This window comes from Pangasianodon hypophthalmus, chromosome 6 (assembly GCF_027358585.1).
Source record: "Pangasianodon hypophthalmus isolate fPanHyp1 chromosome 6, fPanHyp1.pri, whole genome shotgun sequence".
Taxonomy (NCBI): Eukaryota; Metazoa; Chordata; class Actinopteri; order Siluriformes; family Pangasiidae; genus Pangasianodon; species Pangasianodon hypophthalmus.
Genome location: NC_069715.1, coordinates 20,588,622 through 20,613,957, shown reverse-complemented (window position 1 = coordinate 20,613,957; position 25,336 = coordinate 20,588,622). Strand labels below are relative to the sequence as shown.

The 25,336-nt window shown below is 38.9% G+C and overlaps 3 protein-coding genes across 5 annotated transcripts in view; all 3 read left to right on the top strand.

The window, feature by feature from the left end:
- The window catches only part of rasa2 (RAS p21 protein activator 2), a 47,325-nt gene extending 43,871 nt beyond the window's left edge, over positions 1 to 3,454 (top strand). For all 3 annotated transcript variants that reach the window (XM_026913853.3, XM_053234930.1, XM_053234929.1), the window contains one exon: positions 2,042 to 3,454. In XM_026913853.3, coding sequence (XP_026769654.1) covers positions 2,042 to 2,072 — 31 coding nt within the window. In that variant the 3' untranslated portion in view covers positions 2,073 to 3,454. The remainder of the gene's footprint in view (positions 1 to 2,041) is intronic.
- A 4,100-nt stretch (positions 3,455 to 7,554) lies between these two features.
- polr2i (RNA polymerase II subunit I) lies at positions 7,555 to 11,404 on the top strand. Its single transcript, XM_026914140.3, has 6 exons — positions 7,555 to 7,713; positions 10,224 to 10,278; positions 10,380 to 10,453; positions 10,707 to 10,781; positions 10,929 to 10,980; positions 11,198 to 11,404. The coding sequence occupies exons 1-6, from the start codon at positions 7,559 to 7,561 to the stop codon at positions 11,258 to 11,260; spliced, it is 474 nt and encodes a 157-aa protein (XP_026769941.2). The 5' UTR covers positions 7,555 to 7,558; the 3' UTR covers positions 11,261 to 11,404.
- Positions 11,405 to 16,121: 4,717 nt separating this feature from the next.
- On the top strand, positions 16,122 to 20,563 carry pglyrp5 (peptidoglycan recognition protein 5). Its single transcript, XM_026913364.3, has 4 exons — positions 16,122 to 16,425; positions 17,963 to 18,158; positions 18,404 to 18,522; positions 18,620 to 20,563. The coding sequence occupies exons 1-4, from the start codon at positions 16,398 to 16,400 to the stop codon at positions 18,805 to 18,807; spliced, it is 531 nt and encodes a 176-aa protein (XP_026769165.2). The 5' UTR covers positions 16,122 to 16,397; the 3' UTR covers positions 18,808 to 20,563.
- Positions 20,564 to 25,336: the final 4,773 nt, after the last annotated feature.

Genomic DNA, 25,336 nt, shown 5'->3' with positions numbered 1-25,336 from the left:
GGTGGTTGGCTGTAAGCCAATTTTTTTAATCATTAAAAATATTTTCAGTTCTTTTCAAACAAGCACATAGTGATACCACATGACTTTCAGCAGGGTAGGCAGTAGTGGCTCGTCCATAGGGGAGCCATTTATATCAGCCGTTCGACAAATATTAATCTTCATTTTAAAAAATTGCTATTTGACAGATATAAGTGGATTCATTTCATTAATTTGGTTGCCTTTCTAGATGGTGCACAAATTGTAAGACAGGCTACACACTGCCCCACTTAGCTTCCATAGACTTATTATTGCACCTTGTCATCAAAAATGGGAACTGCACCAAGCATTAACAGAGGCCCACTGGGACAGGATTTACGCTGCCCCATGCTTATTTTATAGCAAATAATCAAAATTAAATGTAATAAAGTGCAGACAGTGTGTCTATGATGTACAGAACCATTTCGGTTGTAACATATATTGCAATGTTTGGGAGAGGGAAAGGGGGATTTTGGAGTGGATAATGCCTATACATCAGAAATAAGTGTACACCATGGTGACCTTGTTTTCCATGCTAAGTCTCACTTTTCCAATGCCAGAATTTTCTAGTTTCATGTCTTTTGTGTGGTTTTTGAGATGTAGTTGGGCTGGAAATTTTGCTGAAGCCTGGCAACCCTGGTTAATGGTATTAACGTCTTGTGTGTGCGCCTTGTCGGCGACAAGAGACATACCTGCTGTATCAAACACGGTTGAACAAAACCACTCAAAATGAGCTGCTAGACTGTACGCAGGATGACTGTATGTTATCAACTCTCGACTGCCTATTATGGAGTTCGCTAGATAAATTCACTGGATAGTAGCCTGTAGCATAAGTCAAGTGGGATAGCCTCTCAATTTAATTCGGTTTAAGGCTATGTGGTTATTACTGTCATCCTGCTGCACCAACATCTATAGTCACGAGCCGCTGCTGAGTGTAGGTAACCGATAGAGTGATTACTGCTGATAGAACAGCATCTGTAGTGTCAGGTGCAAACAGCTCATGTTGTCCACACCAGTATAGATAATAATGATCACTAAAACATGTTATTGATTTACAACAGGGTTATGATGATGCATCGTTGTTTTGGTTCACTGAAAGAGTTACATCATTAGCAATATGCCATAGTGGTGTAGATCACCGTGGTGTTATATGGTGTATATAATGTCATTCAAGGAGAAATACTGCACTACTGCAATAATAAAGTGCAGTAGGAGGCTGGATGATTATCAGAGTGTGATGCAGCTATTTAAAAAAATACATACAGAAATAATGCTCAGAAAAAATAGTCTGAGTTTATGCTAGATAAGTGATATAATAAAAAAAACACTGGTTATTTGTTGTTTATTCATTTATTAAAGGAAAAATGAAGTTTTCTCCCTTAAAGGTGCAATAGTTGACTTTTTTGGATTGCTTACTTGTACAAATAACCTGGAGGATATGTAGAACATTACAAAAAAAGATGGATTAAGCTGTGGCCTTAGCAAATGTTTAATAAGTGGCTAAGAAAACCCATTTGGAAAACTGACTTCCGGTCCGGAAAGCTTGTTTGTGTTTGGATGCGCCTCCTGTTAGGTATTTTACAGACACTATACCAGACATCTAAGATCCTGGGGTGGGGGAGCTTTGTGAACATGGGCAGGAATCATTCAAACCTCAAACCCACCTAAATATTACTGACCTAATATTTCTTCTTGAAGAAAAAAAAAGATTAATCTTACCTAATGCACCCTTAATTTTGCACAGAAGCAACAAATGTAATGTTGCTAAGACTTGTAATTATTGTGATAGAAATGTTCACAGTCTGAAGTATTTAAAAACTGTAAAGTTTACGAAATGCAGAAATCCTACTTTAAATGTTTTGGGTTGAGGAAATAGTAGTATGAGAAATAACAGTGCCGGACGCAGTACACACACAGTAATAAAATCTTAAACAGTGATCCACAATCCTTACCACTATAAGAAATTTTTAAAATGATCATCGATGAATGTTTCTCAGTCTCCATTTTTTTTCCTCCATCTTTTTAGTGAGAATCCGATCGTGGGGAAGAGGTCCTGACGCTCCCTCCGCACCAGCAGGTGACACTGCCCAAAGCCAGACGCTGAGACACACTCAGTGAGGAATGGAGTGATGGCTGCAGGCTCACAATGAAGAAAAAGACTGATGGAGAGAATCAGCGACTCTCACACTCCATGCTGCGCCTTAAATCACCTCTGACAAACGTGTGTTAGACTTTTTTCACTGAGATAAGCACGCACGATCTCGATCAGAATGCTGTGACGGATGAGACTCCACCAGTGATACGAGAATATGAATATGGCTGCTAACCAGAAGAACTTGACCTCCAGTTTGAAAACAATCGTTTAAAATCCTTCCACATTTTATAGGCCTTCGATGTCTGATGTCTTTGATGTGCATCAAAGGGAATTTTCCCAACTTTTTCTATTCTGTCTTTTATATTCGTACATGGACTGTGTGGATGTGCGTACACACTCATTTTTGGAATAGACACACACACACACACACAAATGGCACTTTAGGCATTTGGATTAATCCAGATGAGTATATTTGATACACTGTATCATCACTTGATTGATCAGTTGAATGATCGCATCATTATAACGCTTGTCTCTGTAAAGTTTGTAATTGATATGTTTCTCATGCCAAAGACAATTTGTCGGATTGATGATGTGTAAATGGCATTATTTTTGGAATACTCACCTTTAAAAGATGATCTATATTTCTCATGTCACAAAAAAAAAAAAAAAAACATAATTTGTGATGAACATACATAATCAGACCTGCTCTGTGATTTTGCACAAGTCATTTTCTCAGACGGAAGAATGGAGAGATGGACAGGAGTGAAGGAAATGTTGTATGGTGTGCAGATGGCGGGATAGATGGAGGCATTCTGGAAAAGATAGATAGGTGAGAGATAGAGTGATGGAGTTAATACATTCCTTTGAATCATCTCATGATTAGCGTGTGTATCCAATCAGGCTTTTTTTTTTTTTTTTTTTAAACTTCTCAGTGCACATTCACGCAGAAAGACAAAGGTCTGACCTGTAGTAATCTATTTCTTTTATTTTCCTGTTATTTTACCACATGGTTAACTCAACCTTGTGTAACCTGTAACTGTTTTATTATTTTTTTGTAATGTTTGTTATAAATTGCAGTTGGATAAACAGGGATCTGATGGGATCTGTTGGTACACTGATTAAATTGATCAGGTAAAATTTGTTACAGCAGGTACGATAAGGAGAGGCACATTAGACATGTCTTTCTATGCCACGTCTCCAAGCCCCGCCTCCTGCAGCTGGTTCAATATTGTTGCCTCCTGGTCAGTTTTATCATTTCACTGCTGTCCTAACCCCCACCCCTGCTCATTTACAGTAAGCTTATCTGACATTCCTCTGAATAAATGAAGGATCTGTAATGTGCTCATGTTCAGGTTGTTTTCCTTTTATTTTTCTATAACATTGGGAAGCAATTGCAAAACCATTTGTTTGAAGTCACACTGTGCTTCAGGTTCAGCTTATTGTCTTTATGCAGTTTTGCATGTTCTTCCCATTTCCATGTGGGTTTCCACCAGCTTCTATGGTCTCCTCCCAACTCCTAAAACATGCTGGTACTGGCTGTGCTAAATTGCCCTAGGTGTGGGTGAATGCGTGTGTGTGTGTGTGTGTGTGTATGTGTGTGTGTATGATACCCTGCGATGGACTGGAGTTCTATCCAGGGTATCCATAGGTTCCTGACACATCACAACCCTGACCAGGATAAAGCAGTTACTGAAGATGAATGAGTGAATTTCTTTGGTGATTGCTCAAACCAAAGTAGTGTAATTGTATACTGGGTGATTTGGGATCATTTGAAATCAATTGAAATTGATTCAGGATCAATTGAAAGAATAGAGACATGCATAGCAGGGTCCCAGGTTTGCTCCTGAGCTCAGGTTACTATCTTTGTAGAGTCTCTGTGCATGTTCTCCATGTGTCTGTGTGGGCTAAAAATGTGGACACCTGCTTATTGAACATCTCATTCCAAAACCATGGCCATTGAGCTGGTTCCATTGAGCTGTTAAAACAGCCTCTTCTCTTCCAGGAAGGCTTTCCACTAGATTTTGGAACGTGGCTGTGAGAATTTCTGCCTATTCAGCCACAAGAGCATAGAGAGGTTGGGCACTGATGTTGGGTGAGGAGGCCTGGGGTGCAGTGTTCAGTGGGGTTGAGATCAGGGCTCTGTGCAAAACACTCCAACTTTGGCAAACCATGTCTTTGTGAATCTCACTTTGAGCACAGGGGCATCGTCATGCTGGAGCATGTTTGGACCTCTTAGTTCCAGTGAAGGGAAACTGTAATGACAAAGACATCCTATACAATTGTGTGCTTCCATCTTTGTGGCAACAGTTTGGGAAGAACCACATATGAGTGTGAAAGTCAGGTGTCCACATACTTTTGGCCATATAGTGTAAATTAAAGAGTGTGTGTCTGTGTGTATGATGTACTACCACCTCATCCCTAGTGTTCCTGGAATAGGCTCCAGATCCACCCCAACCTTGAGAAGGATAACACAGTTACTGAAAGTGAATGAGGGAAAGAACAGACAAATACACAGCAGATCCTGTAAATTTATCCTGTAAATCCTGTAGATTTATTTTTTGTTCACAATCCAGCTGTCATCAGTCAGTCATTGTGTGTGAGTGTGTGTTGTTCAATGTTGTTATTTAACATTAGAAAATAATTTGCAATAGACTTTTATAAAAATAGATATTTTTACAGACTCTGTTCAAACCAGTCTGATACTACAATGTGAAACGTCTCCTCTGTTACGAACATGCAGACTCATTAATGGTCTACATCAAGCTGGTTGCAAAAGGAAACAGAATGTAAATGGAGCAGTTGCATTTCTTCCTTCTTTACCATGATTATAAGTTATGAGCATTGTAGCTGCATAGAGGCTTCACAATTGAGCTGTATATCAGGTATGTACTGCCACTGAAGGCTTTTAACAGCTCAGATTTTCTTGGAGCTAGCAACAGTTACTATGGACTTACATCTCTCCAAACACTGTGTATTGCTCTGCATAAAAACAGTCTCCACTTATTAAATCTTTTATAACAGGCATCTGTATGATCACAGGAACTGCTATAAAGTGTTGCTGGAGTGTCTCAATGCAGGGTTTGCCATCCCTCAGGGGTATGGGAAGCATAGCCAGGGAGTCTGTGATTTATTTATTTATTTATTTATTTATTTATTTTAATTTAGTTACTGTGGTGGAAATTGCTACCAACCATTATAAAATCTGTTATAAAATTATTTAGTTCTTATATTTATTAGCCTGTTTGACTGGACACTTGGATTTAGTCCAAACTTCAATACCTCATAAACAAGTTGGTCTATAAATGATGTCAATTTAAACTTAATAAACACTTTAATAAAAAATTACTTCTGTCAGTAGGAGGTTCAGGAATAGAAAGCTCTATGGTGCCAATAAATACAGTGCCCTCCACTAATATTGGCACCCTTGGTAAATATGAGCAAAGCTGTATTTATTGTTTAACCTTTTGATCTTTTGTTCAAAAAATTCACAAAAATGCTCTGTGCTCATGGATATCAAACAGGTGCAAACACAACACAGGGTTATAAAAAAAAAATCTGTGTTAAATATATGTGTGGCACAATTATTGCCAAGATAACAGCTCTGAGTCTTCCCCTATAATGCCTGATGAGGTTGCATGAGGAATACATGGCAAATGATCTGAGACCATTCCTCCATACAGAATTTCTCCAGATCCTTCAAATTTGGAGGTCAACGCTGATGAGGTTGAATTTTTTAACAAAAGATCGAAAGGTTAAACAATAAATACAATTTTTCACAGCCTTCTTTGCTCATACCACCATACATGCCCACTACGATCAATGTATCTCTATGAAGCGGTCTGGTTCCTTCCATCTTCAGGTCAAATTATTTGTAAGCAAGATAAAGGTTATTAGCTGCCTAAATTCTGCTAGCAAGATAAAATTCTTAGGCAGACAAAGACTACAAGCAGGACAAAGTTTATTCTTTAAGCTTTATGAAATCTGATGGCTGTGTTAGCCAGATGAAGTCTGTTAGGCATTGAAACTCGATTTTATTAGCTAGCTAAATACTATGAACTGTATGTCCATTAAATGAATAAAGTCAATTAGCTAAATAAAGTCTGTTAAGCTAATAAAGACTAGAGAGAAAGACAACAAAATTATATAAAGAACATGGGAACACAGTGAAGATGCAGTTCACCCAAACATGGACAAGAAACATGTGTTTGTTACACGTGTATGTGTGTGTGTGTAGAGAGAGAGCAAGGGGTGTGAGGTAAGGTGTGTGAAGAGACTGAGTTTGAGAGAGGAAGAGAAGAAATATGTGCAACATTCTTCTGCAAACAAACACAAAAGTGAGTTAAATGAAAGAGATCCAAACAGGCCTATGATTATCCATGATAGAATAATGAGAGATAAAGGAAGAGGTCCAGACAGGGTAACGGGGAGCCTGGAGCCTATCCCAGGAAACTTGGGGCACAAGGCAGGGGACACCCTGGACAGGGTGCCAACCCATCGCAGGGCAGAATCACACCCACACTATGGACAATTTAGAGATGCCACTCAGCCTACAACGCATGTCTTTGGACTGGGGGAGGAAACCCCCGAAGCATGGGGAGAACACACAAACTCCACGCACACAGGGCGTTGGCAGGATTGCCCCACCTAATTACACCTTGGTAACTCATACTTAAGCAATATCGTACATACAGCTGTGTAGTTATACTGAATATTGCCACGGCTGTGATTTGGCAGCAGGTGATATTGCTTTTATACAAAGGTTCTATAAACAAGAAATTAATATTGAGTAAGTGACAGGTCAGACACAATATGGCCAAATGTTCTGTTTATTTTTGCTCCGCTAGTGGAAATAGCTCAGTTTATAGCTAACTGGCTAGCTAACTCATTAATTTGTATGTTCCTGTTAAAGCTGCTTCTGGTAAAATTGGCATCCCTTCTTCCTTTTCACCTTCATCTGACAGGTACTCTGGTTTCCTCCCCAGAACAAAGACATGTGTTGTAGGCTCTGTTTCTAGATGACATGCATTCATAAAATTTTCATTCTTATCCCTAATTAGACGGATATTACAGAGGAGTTTCCCAAAATGTCAATTATCATTGGATTTAAATTAGATTTTATACTAAACAATGGCATAAAATATTTTTATACTGAAAATGTCTTCACAGTGAAATAAATATTTTTATTCTAACAACATCAAAAGAATAGATTTTGTTATTTCAATTATTATGCAAATGTATGCACAAAAAAACACATGTAGGAATATTAGCAATCAAGTGGCAAAGACAGAGTGTGATATCTGTTGTTTTAATAAATATAAATTAATGAATAAATAATTCCCTGCTCACCTGCAGTGTCTTGCTTTAGCTGTGTTTCCGGTGCAGTTCTGTCCTCCCGCCGCGCGGTGTCGCTCTAGCGTAACAACAGCGCAAGATCAAATCGCGCGCATGCGCAGTATTGTCGCGGCTGTTTTCACCAGCGCTGGTGCAGTGGTGTTGAGTCTTTTCTTCGCGGTATTATCCAGTTGCAATAAGGTGTCTATGGATTTGGAAAGCGGCGCGTGTGAGCCAGGCTTCGTCGGGATCAGGTTCTGTCAGGAATGGTGAGCTGGTTTATTATCATAACTGACTGAGTGGCTTTAATAACGCGCTAAGCTGACTTTAGCTAAGCTTGTTGCTCAGCGCGGGTCGGTGAACAGTCACAGTAATAACCGAGAGCTAATATCACACACCGAGCTGTAATAATAAACTCCGACATAAAATATTACAAACCACAGTTAGCTCAGAAAACACTGACACACACACACACACACACACACACCCACACACCAGTGAAGTACTGTATATACAGCTAGATATGAGGCTAATTACAGATGAAAAGACGCGCATACACACCAGTGAAGGATATATACAGAAATACAAAGTGAGTGTGTGTGTGTGTGTGAGAGAGAGAGATCCAAAAACATGTTTTGTAGGCTGTTTGGCATTTCCAAATTGTCTGTAGTGTGTGGTCGTGTGTGTGTGAGAGTGTGTGTGTGTGACCCTGTGTAGGATAAACGGTACAGAGGATGGAAGGATGAATATAGGCAGATTATATACACTATATGGCCAAAAGTTTGTGGACATCTGACCAGCACACCCATATGTGGTTCTTCCCCAATCTGTTGTCACAAAGTTGGAAGCACACAACTGTATAGGATGTTTGTATGCTTTAACATTGCAATTTCCCTTCACTGGAACTAAAAGGGCACAAACTTATTCCAGCATGACAATGCCCCTGTGCACAAAACGAGCTCCATGAAGACATGATTCGCCAAGGTTGGAGAACCTTGTGTCCTGCACAGAACCCTGACATCAACCCCACTGAACACCTTTGGGATGAACTGGAACACTGACTGCACCCCAGACCTCCTCACCTGACACCAGTGCCTGACCTCACTAATGCTCTTGTGGCTGAATGAGCACAAATCCTCACAGCCATGCTCCAAAATGTAGTGGAAAGCCTTCCCAGAAGAGTGGAGGTTATTATAACATCTGAAATAGGATGTTCAAAATCACATATGGGTGTGATGGTCAGGTGTCCACAGACGTTTGGCCATATAGTGTAGATTCGTTTGAGTGTTCACTCACGTCATCATCTTCAGTAACCACTTTATCCTGGTCAGGGTGGTGTTGTATCTTCAGCCTACCCTGAGAACATTGGCTGTGAAGCGGAAATACAAGTGCGGTCCAGAGAATCAATCCATGGTCCTCATGTAGATGATGGTCAGGGGTTTGCTTCAACCATGGTGCAGGTTGCAGGGTCAGGGGTTCTTATGGTCAACAGAGGACACAAAATGGATCATTAGTATATAAAAGCAGATGTTCATAGCACTTTGTGTTTCAGCTACATGAAGTTCAATGTTCAACAAGTTCAAACATGACTAGGGCCGCAACTAACATATATTAAACTAACCTATACTAAAATATATTAAACACCCAAAAATATTTATTTAAAAATACTTCTTTGCAGTATTTTAATAGACTAATACTACCACAGAGCTCTTAACTAGGCTTAATTAAATAACAGGTAACTAACTGCAATACAATTTTACTGACATTAATCAGATAATCAGTCACAGTATGTGAATATTATCAAGTGCTCATGACAACCAAATGACACACTTGAATGAACACAAGGTGACAGTTTTCTGTGCCTTTTTTGCAATTTTTTTGCAATTATGTGTCTTACCTGAAATTCACACCCTGATTTGTTCAGTTCTGACCAGACAAGTGCAAAATAAATATCTACTGGCCGCCTCACTGATGATCACACTCTGATGCTAAAGTAGTTTCGCTCGCCTGTGTGTACAAGCGAATCATTTTCAGTGTTTGGAATTGACAAACACTGACTCTTGGTTTTCAAAGCCTGGAATCAGTGAATCGACTTTTTTTGGGCTTGACTTCGATATGAACCGAAAGCAGGACGGAGACCGGATGACACACACGAGATATATTTTTTAAAAATATATTGTGTATGCTGAGAAAATTACAACACCGCAATGTGCACATGCTTCATGGCATCAGTGATGTTTTGAAGTGAGAAAATGTTTGTCTCATAGATGAATCATTCGTTTGATACCATGTTCAGTCATTTTCAACCCATCAAGCTGTCGTTCAAGGCAAATGAAATACCACAAGATAAGGTTTTCTGATAGGGCAGTAAAGATAGACGAATATTACCACGAATGTGTGATAATAGCTAGAAATCTGAATAAGGTAGGACAGCTCAGCACCCAGTAGTTAATAAGCATGCTTCAAGCAAGAACATCGCGCTTGCAGTGTTTCTCATATTCCTGCAAACAAATGATTACAAATCACATGAATACACAAGTTATGTCATGAGGCCAGCAGCGTAGTGTAATGTAATGTCCCATATGTTGTGTGTGGTAACATGCTTCTCCATTTTACAACAAAAATGTGTTAATGGTCCAAATTAAAAGATGTAGCACACCACAGCAGGCTTCATAACACAGTTCATCAAGTATGAAATTTGTTGCCTGTTATATTTTTTTCAATTTTGTCGGCTAGTTGTTGCAGCCATAAACATGACGGTTGTGTTTTTTGTTTACAGTAACAACATGCTGTATCCAAAAGAGGACAAAGAGAACCGCATCCTCCTCTACGCTGTGAGTCACCAAAACACAACCCTGTCTGTATATCAGTATATCAGTAATCAGTGATCTAATAATGTTTGTGTGTGTGTGTGTGTGTGTGCACGCATGTGCAGTGCAGGAACTGTGATTATCAGCAGGAAGCCGATAACAGCTGCATCTATGTGAACAAAATCACACACGAAGTTGAGTGAGTACAGACACAACCTCTTCACTGTCAATTCTGACAATTATGATTACTTAAAAAAAAAATGGCAGACAAAATTGTCTTTTTAGACTGAAGAATAGATTTACAGATTAACATCTAGCAACAATATACTATTAGCATAATGTCTGTCATATTACAACGTATATTACTATCAACAATATATATCATAAATTAGCTAGTTATTATGATTTGGTGTCGACTGCAGTTTGACTGCATGTTGATTGTGTTTCTACAGCGAGCTCACACAGATAATTGCTGATGTGTCTCAAGATCCAACACTGCCTCGTACCGAAGATCATCCATGCCCTAAGTGAGTGCAGCACACACGCATCAATTAGTACAAATCAGTGCAAATCATTGCAGCTGTGGAGAGTGTGAACGTGTGTGTGTGAGTGTGTGAGTGAGTGAGTGCATTACTAAGTATTGTATCATGCTGTAAGTGTATTCTTGTTTCCAGATGTGGCCACAAGGAGGCAGTGTTCTTCCAGTCACACAGCATGAAGGCTGAGGTACACAGTTATAAAACACACAATTACATAATGAATAAAAACCCAGTGTGTCCAATTACACAACCAGTACACAACACAGACAGGATGTGTAGACAGACATATTGGTCACCACTAGAGAGAATGAATGTGTGGAGAACAGCTCAGTGTCACGCTAATACATTCCAAAATGCCTTGTGTTTAATTTGAGCTATAACTTGTGCGTGTTTGTGTGTTGTAGGATGCAATGAGGCTGTACTACGTGTGTACGGCTCCACACTGTGGACACAGGTGGACAGAGTGAAGGAGAGGTGGAGAGACTCACTCGCCTAATTTGTTATTAAGGCTAACGAGATACAGCTGCTTCAGTGTGGAGTGAATCTTCATTAGCTGAGCTGTGTGTTTGTGTATTCAGAGGACTGAGTCGTGTGTGTGTGTGTGTGTGTGTGTGTGTAAAATAATGGATGCTTATAGTGTTTTTCTTATTAAATATTTTTTAAAGATTTTATGATTTTTGAGTTTTATGTGAAATAAGTATGTACCAAAGAGACATAGTAAAATTAAATGTTTCATTTTTAAGAACTTTCAGTTTATGTAGAGTCCTCTCCAAAAGTATTGGAATGGCAAGGCCAATTCTTTTGTTTTTGCTATACATTGAAGATATTTGGGTTTGAGATCAAAAGATGAATATGAGATGCTGGATCAGAATTCATATAAATGTGTTAGACAGCTTAGAACATGGCACCTTTGGTGACAGACCACCCAATTTTTAGGAGAGCAAAAGTACTGGAACAGATAGTTTTAAAGTAAATAACATTAAATATTTGGTTGCATATCCCTTGCTTGCAATAACTGACATCACCAAACTGTTGCATTCTTCTTTTGTGATGCTTTTCCAGGCTTGTACCTCAGCTAGTACCTCAGGTTAATATTGCTTCCAGCTTTTGTGGCTCATCTCTGTATTTCTTTGCAAATTCCATTCTGGCCTTCTGATTCTCACTGCTGATGAGTGGTTTGCATCTTGTGGTATGGCCTCAATATTTCTGCTGTCGAAGTCTTCTTCAAACGGTGGACTGTGATACCTTGATCCCTGCCGTGTAGAAGTTGTTGGTGATGCCACTGCCTGTTGTTTCTCACAATGTTCCTTTCATCATCTGCTGCTGTTTTCCTTGGCCGACCTGTTCAATGTCTGGTTGTTAGTACATCAGTGGTTTCTTTCTCTTTCAGGACATTCCAAATTGTTGTATTGGCTATGCCCAATGCTTGTGCAATGTCTGATCGATTTCCCCTCTTTTCTCAGCTTCAGAATGGCTTCTTTTCTCCCGTACACAGCTCTCTGGTCTTCATCTTGGTTTGTTTTTTAACAACAAATGCAGTCTTCACAGAAACCCAGGGCTCAAAAAAAAAAAACAACAACAACAAAATAGACATTGTTTAAACAATGAATAAAATGAATCACTAACAGGGCACACCTGGGAAACAAGAAATACCTGTCAGTCACATTTTCCGATATTTTTGATCAGTTGGGGGATGGGTGGGTTCAATCAAAAGGTGCCATTTTCTAAGTTAACACAACTAGATGTAAATATCAGGAAATGAAAGCTGAAATTCTGATCAGTCTTCTCATATTCATCTTTTGATGTATCTTTTAATGTCTTCAGTGTATAGCAAAAACAAAAGAATTAGCCTTGCTGTTCAAGTACTTTTGGAGGGGACTGTACATATTTAATCTGTTTATGTATTAAGGTTGAGATATTGTTAATGTCAGACTGTTTTTTTTTTTTTTTATAAATATATTTATTTAGAAACATCAGCATAGTTTCCTTATTTAATTATGGAGAAAAACACCTGATGATATAACTGGCCTTAGGATACATAGAATTGTTAATATCGACCTATAATAAGAATCATAATGATGATAAATGTTTACATTGCGCTTTTCAAAAACAAATTCAACAAGAAATACGCTGGACTGTTGCGCTCATCATTAGTATGGTAACACTAATAGCAAAAGGCGTGCGTACAATTTTGGCTGGAATATATGTAACATGCATAAATACAGATTGTCTGGTTTAGGATACATATAAAGAATTCATTCAGAGTCTGAATATCTTTTAATTGGAATGACAAAAATCTTTGCATGTCAACACAGAAAACCACATTTATTATGTATTTATATTATGTCATTTATATTATCCATGTAGACCTAGATTTTACATAAAATGTGGCAAAAGGTTTGTGGACACCTGACCATCACACCCATCTGTGATTCTTCCCCAAACTGTTACCACAAAGTTGGAAGCGCACAATTGTATAAAATGTCTCTGTATGCTGTAGCATTACAGTGTCCCCTCACCGGAACTAAGAGGCCCCAGCATGACAATGCTCCCGTGCACAAAGCGAGGTCCATGAATGGTTCGCCAAGGTTGGAGTGGAAGACCTTGAATGGCCTGCAGACCCCTGACCTCAGCCCCACTGAACACCTTTGGGATGAACTGACTACGCTCCAGGCTTCCTAACCTGGACTCAGTAATGCTGAATGGGCAAATAATAATTATTGTTGTGCGCAATATATTCCGACAAGTACCTCGCATTCAAAGTTGACTCTCGGTGTCCTCTGTGAAGTGATAGATCCTAAATGTACACCTTGGCTGGAGAAGAAGAATTTAGCCAATACTAAATGATTCATAAAATAGGGCCAGGTGTCTAACTTTTTGAGACACTGTCTAACAGCAATCACAGTGAAGATAAAAATAAATATAATAACGGTCTATCTTAATAGACTAATATCTAAATAGTCTATCTTAATCCATCATTTATGCTCTCAGTCCTGTAACTGGCAAAAAAAACCCTCTTGGTTTGGCATTAGTTGTTATTCAGGCAAGTCAATCATGGGTGCAGTTATGTTATTTTGCCATGTATGTTCAGCTATCTGCGTTAAATATGTCATTTGTGTATGTTAAGAAAATTTGCCAGCGCCTCACAAATATAAAATTGTTTAACTACAAGCTACAAGATTAAAAACAGTAGTGACACCTCACTACTAGAATATATACTATATAGCCAAAAGTATGTGAACACCTGACCATGACACCCATTCCAAAGGCATGGCATTAGTATGGAGTTGGACCCCATTTGCTGTTACAATAACCTCCACTCTTCTGGGAAGACTTTCCACTAGATTTTGGAGCGTGGCTGTGGGGATTTGTGCTCATTCAGCTACAAGAGGATTAGTGAGATCAGGCACTGATGCCGGGCGTAGAGGTCTGGGGTGCAGTCGGTGTTCCAGTTCATCCCACAGGTGTTCAGTGGGGTTGAGGTCAGGGCTCTGTGCAGGCCACTCGAGTTCTTCCACTCTAGCTTTGGCAAACCATGTCTTCATGGGCCTGGCTTTGTGCACAGGGGCATTGTCATGCTGGAACAGGTTTGGGCCTCTTAGTTCTAGTGAAAGGAAATTGGAATACTACAGCATACAAAGAATCCTGTACAATTGTGTGCTTCAACTATGTGGCAACAATTATGGGTGTGATAGTCAACCTGTCACACACATTTGGCCATAAAGGGTGGTAGTAACTATAATAGTTAATATGGTGAAGTTTACTGTTAGGATTTTCTAGTTATTTAACGTTTATGGAAGATGTGTCAGCACTTTGTAAAATCAGCAAGTTTCCCGGCACAGGAGTAAGTTCCTGTTTTGAGTTACATTATAGGAGCTATATACAGACAAAAAACACAGCTTGTCATGTTAGTGGAATCTTCACTGTCCTGAAGACTCGAGTACATACAAACTCAGAAATGTCCTTATCAAAAAATCCTAAAGGATTCCAATAAGAAATTTCTACGGGATTCTAATATTGGACAGTGTCCAATCAGATTCTAAGAATCAAATAAGATCCTACAGGACAAACAGAAATTCTGTTTTAAAAGAAATCGAGAGCATCCTGAGCAGCTGCATCACTGCCTGGTTTAGGAATTGCACCATCTCGGATCGCAAGACCCTGCAGCGGATAGTGAGGACAGCTGAGAAGATCATCAGGGTCTCTCTTCCCTCCATCATGAACATTTACACCTCACGCTGCATCCGCAAAAACACCTGCATTGTGGATGACCCCCCTCACCTCTCTCACACACTCTTTACCCTCCTGCCGTCTGGTAAACGGTACTGAAGCATTCGGGCCCTCACAACCAGACTGTGCAATAGTTTCTTCCCCCATGCCATCAGACTCCTCAATACTCAGAAACTGGACTGAAGGAACACACACACACACACACATACATATATACACACACACTGAGCATCCTCCATCCTCTCTGTAATTTTTTTGCAAGTTTTTCCACATGTTTATGCTGCTACAATACTTATTATACTGTACATAGGCTGCTACTCTTATGTTCACACTTATGTTTACACTATTTCAGCTACTTGTATTGTACTCTTGTACTCTTTGCACTATTGTCACTAGGTTCACTTTTAAACAGAACTGTGTACTGGTCAGCGCTGTAGTCACTGTACTGTCTTGTGCTGTCTACACGTTTGCACTTGTGCACTTTATGTATAAATTTATGTAGTCTCTTGTAGTTCTGTGTTGTTCTGTGTTTGTCTTATGTAGCACCTTGGTCCTAGAGAAACGTTGTTTCGTTTCACTATGTACTTGTATATGGTTAAAATGACAATAAACTTCACTTGAACTTTAACTTGAAATCACAGTGTCCAATAAGATTCTAAGAATCAAGTAAGATCCTACAGGACAAACTGAAATTCCAGCAGGATTTTTTTTTTCTACAAGGGCGACTTAATTTTAAAGTTTGTTTAGCCTATTTCTTTATCTTCATTCTTCTTCTTCTTCTTCTTATTATTATTATTACTTTGGCAGGGCAGAGCTGCAGTTAAACATAAACATGGCTGCAGTCTCTCAGCACTCCTACCTCACTTGTACCTTTCTTGTAGCTATACGCCGCTAGCCTGCAAAGTTTACAGAAGATTACGCGTCAGCCATTTTTTTAATTTTATTTCAGAAATTCGCTTATATGTGGAGTGTCCACTATTACACATGGCACAAAGTGATGGGGACATGTCTCCTGTGTCCCCAGTGTAAATTACACCTCTGCTCAATACACTGCATGTCCTCAGAGCGGCAATTCCGCCCTGCGCCAAAGTCCATATGTGCTGAACTGCTGTAGTTTCTGTGTGTGTGTGTGTGTGTGTGTGTGTGTAAAAGTGTGTAGCTGACTCTCTCACGCGAAAATTCCACAAGGAAATGCTGAAACATGTCCGCCCTCAGCAACTTGCTTTAACCTGCGGAGTGTTTATAAATTGCTCTCATTTTTCGTGTTTAGACACACACACACACACTGACACTTATAAACAGTGACACACTGACACTGACACACACTTTGACACTGACACACACAGTAACACACACAGTGATACACACACAGACATGACAGGAGCAGCTGAATACAGTACAGGTAAGCCAGGCTCTACACTGGATTTTATTTAAATTTCTCCACATGTAGCTTATTTATTTACTTACTTACTTATTTACTTATTTATATATATATTTAGGAGTATATGAACTCTGTGTGTGTGTGTGTGTGTGTGTGTTTAACAGTGTATTTATTAGTTAACAGCATTTTCTCTGTGAAACAGACTCTTACTAAATCAGTTAGAAAAAATAAGCATTATTAGCTTAGTTAGCTAGAATGTTGCGTATCAGCTGTTGCTAGGCAATTACACAGAGATTACCTCGCGTGAAGTGTGCAGCAATTACGTCAGCAGCTTTTCAGTTAGCTAGCAGGAAGTGTAATCGGACCAAACTTTAATGTTTTTCACAGATTTGACCTCACTAATAAGCGCTTTTAGGTTGGTAAATAACCATAAAAGACTGAAAATCGGTAAAATGTATGGGTTATTATGAATGTCACGTATATATATATATATTTTTTATCAATCTTATTTATTATTGCACATTTTAGTTTACTGGCAGTCTGTGTTGTATTAGTCATCCCTGTTCCCTTTTTTGTGCTATTTATAATTATAACTTGTCATCGTTTTGTAAATTGATATCTGTTGCATAAAAAAGTACAGTCAGATCTCATGGGAAAAGTTAACATGTGGAAATTTTTTTCTGTACAAAAAATGGCCATAACAGAATATACCAACGCTCTTTATTGAGGTGGCATTAAATTATATGTTCATAAATTGGTTAAGTATTTAGCCTATAGGCTATATCAGTGAAAATGTGACATGGAGATAATTTTAATAATCAGCATGTCATAATGGATTGATCATCTTGGTGCTTAAACTACAAGAATAACTTTTATTAGACATGTTAATGGCTGTTACTGCACCTTTACACCTTATTCTCTCCCCCCCCCCCCCCCCCCCCCCCCCTTCATTTTAAAACTATTTAAAAAATATTTTAGAATTATTTTTTTTTCTGCTTATCCCAACCTGCAGTAATACAGTTTTGTTCCAGTGCTGTAAAACGTCCCAGATATAAGTTATATTCTTGAGTTGTTAGAGTTTTTTGCCTACAACTGAAAAACAAGTAAGACTATAAATAACGACATCTTGGATCTAATGTGATCTGTTGGTAAAAAGTTCAGGAATAAAAAGCATTATTATTGCACGCATTTAAATAAAGTTCATTATATAAATCTGTACTGTGGGGATCCGTGGAATTTATTTTACAGTTACAAAAAGTTGATAACCCCGTCATATAGAATAGCATACTGATAAATCAGTATTGAAGGCTTTTACTGTGATTATTTATCCAGACTGACAACACCTCTCTGAACTCTATTAATTATTAATTAATAAATACAGGTAGTATTTATTTTCATTAATTCTTCTAATTCAATCAATTAAATCTTCTCAGTTACATGTATAGCATGTAGTGGCTAGTTTAGAGATGATTTAAAATAATTTGTTTATAAATTCACACACATTTACTGGCTGAGGATGAGGATGAGGCTGTTGTTGACCCATCTCTCTTGTGTGCAGTGACGGTGATCCCTCGCAGTGCGTGGAAGGCAGTGGATGTTCAGATCAGAGAAAGATTACACAAACCTGCTGATAAGCTTATTATCCATCACACAGCAATGGGGAGCTGCTGGAATCGCACACAGAGCATCGCTCAACTAATACATATTCAGCAAATACACATCCACGAGCGCAACTTCGCAGACATCGGCTACAAGTCAGTGAATATTGTTATGGTTAACCTTCCTGTAATGTGTACTACTTAACAGTGCTCTGTCTCATCGGCCTAGCACAACATTTTCCTTCAGCTTGTCTGTAAATGACCCGCACATTGTATCTGTAATAGGAAAAGATATGTGGAGCATAGTGTGTGTGTGTCTTGGCTGTTCTATAATGTTCCACTCTTTACAATTGAATGCTGGGAGTTAACTGTTAAGTTAACGGTTAATTTTGCATGTTCAGCTTTTTGGTGGACCAGGCTGGTGTGATGTATGAAGGTCGTGGCTGGGGCATCGTAGGAGCACACGCGAAAACACATAACCATAGCTCTGTCGGTGTTGCTTTTATGGGCAACTTTAATGGTGAGAGCACAAACCTGGCACAATGATACACACACCCTTACATGTTTAATCTTCATCTTAACCTTCAGTTGCATTGATGTGATTTCCCTCCTCTCAGATGAGTCGCCGAGCGTGCAGGCTCTGTCAGCCGTGCGTGCTTTGATCCAGCACGGAGTGGCCAAGGGATATTTACAGCCCGACTTTGTGATTTTGGGACACAGAGACGTTGCAGACACGCAGTGTCCAGGAGAGAAGTTGTATTCCTCACTACACACACTCAAGACACCAATAAACCACACATTCTGAAGGTTTCATTGTCTAAAACTAATGTTTAAATGACTCTTGCACTCTGCAGATACTGTATTTCATGAAATCCTTGTGTGCATTTCACTTGTTGTTTATTATTAATTTTGTATAGTTTGTCCTAACCTCCTATGTAAGCACCAAATCCAACAGATTCTGATTTAATGACCCATCATTAGATACTCTAAGAGAATGTTCTCATAACAGGGAAAGACAGGAAACACAAAAGTATGAAATTACTAAGAAATTAAGGCTTGTAAATCAATGTGATAATCACAAGCCTTCACCAGTTCCAGTTTTACAGTGCACTCCAGTGTTTAGATGCATTGCAAGAAAGAAGCACTTCCTGACAGCATCTAAAAAAAAAAACAAAAAAAAAAAACGCAGCACTCGAACCTTACCAGGCGTCTTGAGAACTGGAATTACAATTGTCATCATGTTTCAGATGAAACCAGAATCTAACTTTCTGATCATGCACACCATCAGCATATTTGGTAACAAAAGGGGACTGCGTAAGAGTATCATTTCTGCCTTTTATACTTATATATTCACACACAAATGGTTATAGTGGTTTGCAGTTACAATCTCAATCTTAGTATTTGAGCTCTAGTGAAACTCTGTGGTCTGAATTGAAGAGGAAAGTCCATGTGCACAATCCTAAGAATATACAGTGGGGTCCAAAAGTCTGAGACCACATTGGAAATCTGGGATTTTTTTTTTTTTTTTCATTTAAAATAGCTAATAATCGGAAGGTTTTAGAATTCTGAAATATTTAAAACAAAGGAAGTAAATATTGAATATCTTGAATATTTAATATTCAAGATTATGCACCATTTCTAGGTCCCTATTTATATGTAAGAAAATTTGTATTTCTGACCATGTTAAATGCTTTGTACAAAAGGTCAGATTTTACTCATGCATAATCTCTTGTACTGAAGAATGTGTTCAGACGACACTCCGATGGATTTGGTCTAAAATGGATCATAAGGTTTTGCACAAACTTGTGGAGTCCATGCCGGCTCGAGTGCACACTGTCTTTATAGCAAAAAGGGGACATATCAAATACTAAGAAACTGTTTCTAAAGAAAATGTTTCAAAGATTCTACTTTTCACTCACTTCATTGTTGTCACTAATATAATTTGTAATGAAAATGTAATGAAAATGAAAATTACATCATTTTCACTAGTGGTCTCAGACTTTTGGACCCCACTGTAAGTGAGTTTATAGTGAGTTTAAAATGCACGGAGGAGTGGACATTGATGCCTCTACAAGTTTCCAACCTTGTAAGGCAATACAGGAAGAGACTTAGTTCTGTTTTTCTCTCCAGGGTCGGTGTCATAAAATATTGATTAATTAAACCAGTGTTTTCAAGAAAAATACATATCCCTGTATGCTTGGGCTCAAAATATCACTTGATGCATGTATTGTTCTTTTTATATAGTGATTTTTGTTCATTTTCTTGACGAGTGATTATTCTGAATAGTACTGTAAATAAAAAACATTTAGGGGAGAACTAGACAGAGGTAAATACACTAAACAAATCAATGACTAGATGATGACAAAGACTTGACAAAAGTTGCCAAAAACAAAAAGCATATGATACCTCACCTAATGTTACTGACATGAAGGTCTATAACTGTATATGATGTAAAAAGTTATGGAGTTACAGCTGATCTTTTATGCAAGGTTATGTCATTTATCTCATCAACAAACCTTTCAATAAAACATTGGATATCATTGGATTACTTCCTTATTTGCTCAGTTTTTGTGTTCAAATTTCAACTGTCCTGTATTCCCTCACACTTGCACCCAAGCTGAGACAAGGCTGCAGCTACACTCTAAAAATACACGTTAAAAACAACAGAGAGTGTTATCATATTGAACACTAGGTGTGTAGTCAGATTTTCACACAAATAGCTAACGCGTTATAAGATGTGACAGATATGCTTGATTTGGCCTGAATGCACTGTCACAAGCTAACTTAAAAGGCCAAACTCAACAAATGAATATCTGTCATTTCAATTTATCATTATCATTTATCATGTTCTCCCCATGCTTCAGGGGTTTCCTCCAGGTACTCCGGTTTCCTCCCCCAGTCCAAAGACATCCGTTGTAGGCTGATTGGCATTTCCAAAAATTGCCCGTAGTGTGCGAATGTGCCCTGTGATCGGTCAACACCATGTCCAGGGTGTCCTTGTGTCCCGAGTCCCATGCAAACCTGTGTAGGATAAGCAGTACAGAAAATGGATGGATGTGAAATGAATTTCCCTGTTTCTAGCTTTTCCCCAAACAGCAGAAGTAAACGAGCAAATGGTGGCACAGGAGCTCTCAGGAGTGCATTTGTTTAATTCTTGATAGTTTTCTGACCAATGATTTGTTGTTAAGACCATTAAAAGTGCAACATTTGCCATTTTGGCCCTTTTTTTTTTTGCCCAGGAGTGTATTAATTTTTTCCCCTGTGGGTCAGTGGGGAGGGGTATGAAGCAGGGGGCGGGACAGAATGACATTGTGCCCGGGCTGATGAGGTTCAGAAGTGTTAAAGTCCAGCTTCAGGGTCTGTTCATCAGTCGGAGAGACGCAGTGGCACAGAGACGCATGACTCGGGTTTCACATTTCTGTGCCGGTGTTAATGTTTTTTTGTGTGTTTTTTCTGTAAGCAGTGTGGAAAAGTTTCTCCGGTGTGTGTGTGTGTGTGTGTGTGTGCGCGCGCGCTGTAATGTTGGAGGAGCTGAATTCCGCAGGTCGAGTTTTCCACACGTCCTCCTGCTTCAGCATCATCAGTCCGCTGCTGCGGCGCGACAGAGACGTGATTAGAGCCGCTGCAGGAGCGCGCGGCGGACACCAGGCGAGCGCGCGCGGCGAAGACAGAGACAGACGGAGCGAGGGAGCGGTGAAGGAGGAGAAGCCTCCGTTCAGCTACAGCGCGCTCATTATGATGGCGATTCTGCGGAGTCCTCAGCGCAGCCTCACGCTTAGCAGCATTTATGACTTTATCACAGAAAACTTTCCGTACTACCGGAACCGGAACCGGCGCAGCTGGCAGAACTCCATCCGCCACAACCTGAGCCTGAACCGGAGCTTCATCAAAGTGCCGCGGCGCTCCGATGACCCGGGGAAAGGCAGCTACTGGACGCTCGATCCGTCTGGCGGTGACGATTTCTTCATCAGCGGCACCGGCGCGCGCAAACTGCGGCAGCGGCGGCGGCGGCGCGCGCGCTCCGACCCGGCGCTGAGACAGAGCGCGCGCCCGAGTGACACCCCGGGGCTCGTGCTGCCGGGTTCATTCTCCTGGCCCGTGCACGGGTCACACTTCCTGTTTCAGCCTCAACTCACAGTTCAGCAGTATCATCTACTTTACCGAGCGCATCACGCTCCTTCCGCCATCGAGCACAACCTGTACGCAGCTTCCTTCTCATCCTCTTCCTTCTCATCCTCTCTCCCACTCTCAGCTCCCCCGTGCGCTTTCCTGGACTTTTCCCGTCCTGCACAGCGCTCAGACTTCCACATGTACTGCCCCTTTAACCTCAGCACTGCACGCGCTCTGTAGGGAAAAACAACTGATGATGATGATTAAAGTACATGTGATATAAAATAACCCAGCTGAAAGACTGAACATGTTATAGCTTCAATAAAACATTAAACACATGAAGATTTTATTTACCCATAGCTTCATGTTATCTATCTATCTATCTATCCTTCCATTCAGCTGCCTATCCATCATCTGTCCATCCACCCATCCATCAGTCCATCTGTCACGCTGATCCATCCATCCATCCATCCATCCATGAGGCTGCTGTAACCTCTGTATGAAAAGCTGCACTTGCAAGCCAGAGTAATTTATACACATTAGAAGGACACACTGTTTATACAGTTAATGAGATTATTATTATTATTATTATTATTATTAATATACCCATGTGTATGAAATCTATTTGTGCAATAGATTCAGTAAATGTCTCATCCAAATGTTATAGAGTGATAGGCAGACTGTTGTTGTCGTTGCTGTTGTTGTTGTTTTTATTGTCATTTTACAAGGTTTTCATAGAACGTCCTCGATTAAAATGATTATGTTGTCGAACATCGGTTTATTTCAATCAGATTGTTTTAATGGTCATAAATTATGAAGGACCACATTCAGAGACTAGTTACAGTGAAGAGTTAATACTGAAATTAACACTGAAAAATGATAGGAAGTGCTGGATCAAGTGCTATTTTATATGCTAATAATGAGAATGGAAGCCATATTATTAAATTAAGACAAATAAGCAAGTGATTGTGATAGTTACAACTGGGAATATTCATGCAACAATATTGCCAACATACTCAGCTGGACATCTTAGTTACATATCACTGTAGATAGACAGATAGATAGAAAGAGAGAGAGAGAGAGAGAGAGAGAGAGGGAAATTCACATATTACAGAAGCACAGAGAGTTAGAACATATACTAAAAGTAATTAACATTATAAATGAAATAATATATATATATATATATATATATATATATATATATATATATATATAAAAGAATACAGTGTAAGAGTGTGATGTGGTGCAGTGGGGTGTAAATATTTTTGGATATAAGCAGCAAATTGGAGTGGAATTAAAGTGGCAGTGCGGTGCAAACAGCGATAAAATGAAATGAATAGAGATATACAGTATTGTATAAAGTAAATATGAGAAAGAAAGAAAAAAGAAAAATGAATAGAAGAAAAAGAAAAATGAGGAGAAGAAAAGGAAAAATGAATTACAATTAGTCTTTATTTATAAGAGTTTTAGTCTTTAGTTTTATTTGTTATTTTTTAGATTGTCTTTTGCTTTTATGTTACATCTCATTGCAATTGACAGAAAAGGAAAAAAAACATGATCTGCTTCTTTAGTCTGCATTTTTATTCCTCTTTATACAGCAATTATTTTCAGTCCCCATATCTGATTGGACACTCGGCATTCCAAGAGTGCTGATATTTAGTATAACAAGCACAGATATATTTCAGTGTTTGTAAAATCCTATGGGTCTAGCAACATGTCTAGCAACAGTTCATTACATTGTACACTGAAACCATTACTACATTTATTATGGGCTGTCAGTCTGTGCATTGGCATGGCAACATGTAATGCTCTATCCAGCTGTGACTTCTTTGGCAACTAATTTTGTTAACGGAGCGAAAATAAACTAAATATTTGGCCATATTGTGTCGGCAATATCACACTCACAATCATGCTGTTGTGCTGAATATCAGAACAGCTGTGATTACCTGCAACCATATCACAGACATGCACATTCAGTCCAGCAGCACTCTTACTCATGATTTTGCTTGAATCTTTTTTTTTTTTTTTTTGTAATTAAAGGCACGTGCATCTCTTTAAAGGTGATGGTCTGGACATTACTGGGGAAAAATCCCCTCTCACATACCTCTACCTCAGAGGTGTGAACTACATACAGGTCATTTTAATACTCTGAATGGACCACAGCTGCAAAAAGCAACTCTGAATATGGAATTTGAACTATGAAAACATTCCCTGCAGTGATATTGATATATCTTTTGAAATTAAGTCACCAGTTCTGAATAGAGTCCAGCAAAATATGCGACTGTATTGGATCAGCTGAAGTTTGGACTTTAAATGATACCTTATGGGTACACTGTGTGTGTGTTACAGTCATTTCTGCAATCATTTCTAAAGATTTGTAAGAATGTAACTGGAAAATTAAAAAAAAAACATAATATTATACTATTATAATATAATATTATGTTAAATAGTGACATTGTGTCCATAGTTATGACTTTTTAAATACCATATTTAGCCATCCCACAAATATTAGTCTTAAATACAATAAACATTACTCCTTTATACTTTCACATGCTGAACTTGCACCAATTGCTAAGGCAGAGAGTTAGCCTAACACTAGGAACAGATTTGTCATGTTGTTATGTAAATTATTTATTGTATTTGGATGTTTAGGAGTAAGAAATTTAGGAGTAAGAGCTTTATTGTGAGAATGTTTGCCTCTGTGTGACACCACAGCTTTATCTCTGTTTCCTAAACCACTGAGGTGCATCAGGAGATTATATCAGAAATTTATACACACCACTCTTTTACTAAAATTCACTCTTATCACATTACATTTTTTAAATTAGTATGGCAGGATATGCAAATCTGGAAAGCTGCAGGAAGCAAGCATGTGATTTGTGCATGAAGAATGTGTGGTGTCTGATAAATGATGCAAATAAAAAGAGATCCGTCATGGATCAGTGTAATGTTTCCCTCACACTATAGCTATATATCACTCATCAGAAATGCATATTTAAGACAAGACTAGTGATTAAAGTTCTGTAACAACAGAAAGGTTATCTGGGAAAGAGTTCAAATCCCAGATACTGATAGGTGAAGAGTGTGTTCTGAAGGACTAATAACTTCATACTTTAGCTGTCAGTGTGTGTAATAAATGATTTCACGATGGTGCCAGTGCAGATCATAACTCATACTTCACAATCTGATCTCTATCAATGCCGTAAATAAATCTGCTATTTTAA

Bases quoted from the DNA above. Each gene is read 5' to 3' on its own strand.
- pglyrp5 (XM_026913364.3), top strand. From the start codon at position 16,398: ATGACAGGAGCAGCTGAATACAGTACAG. The intron at 18,159-18,403 runs GTCAGTGAATAT...TTGCATGTTCAG, and splicing joins TTCGCAGACATCGGCTACAA to CTTTTTGGTGGACCAGGCTG. The intron at 18,523-18,619 runs GTGAGAGCACAA...CCCTCCTCTCAG, and splicing joins TTTTATGGGCAACTTTAATG to ATGAGTCGCCGAGCGTGCAG.
- polr2i (XM_026914140.3), top strand. From the start codon at position 7,559: ATGCGCAGTATTGTCGCGGCTGTTTTCACCAGCGCTGGTGCAGTGGTG. The intron at 10,279-10,379 runs GTGAGTCACCAA...ACGCATGTGCAG, and splicing joins ACCGCATCCTCCTCTACGCT to TGCAGGAACTGTGATTATCA. The intron at 10,782-10,928 runs GTGAGTGCAGCA...TCTTGTTTCCAG, and splicing joins GAAGATCATCCATGCCCTAA to ATGTGGCCACAAGGAGGCAG.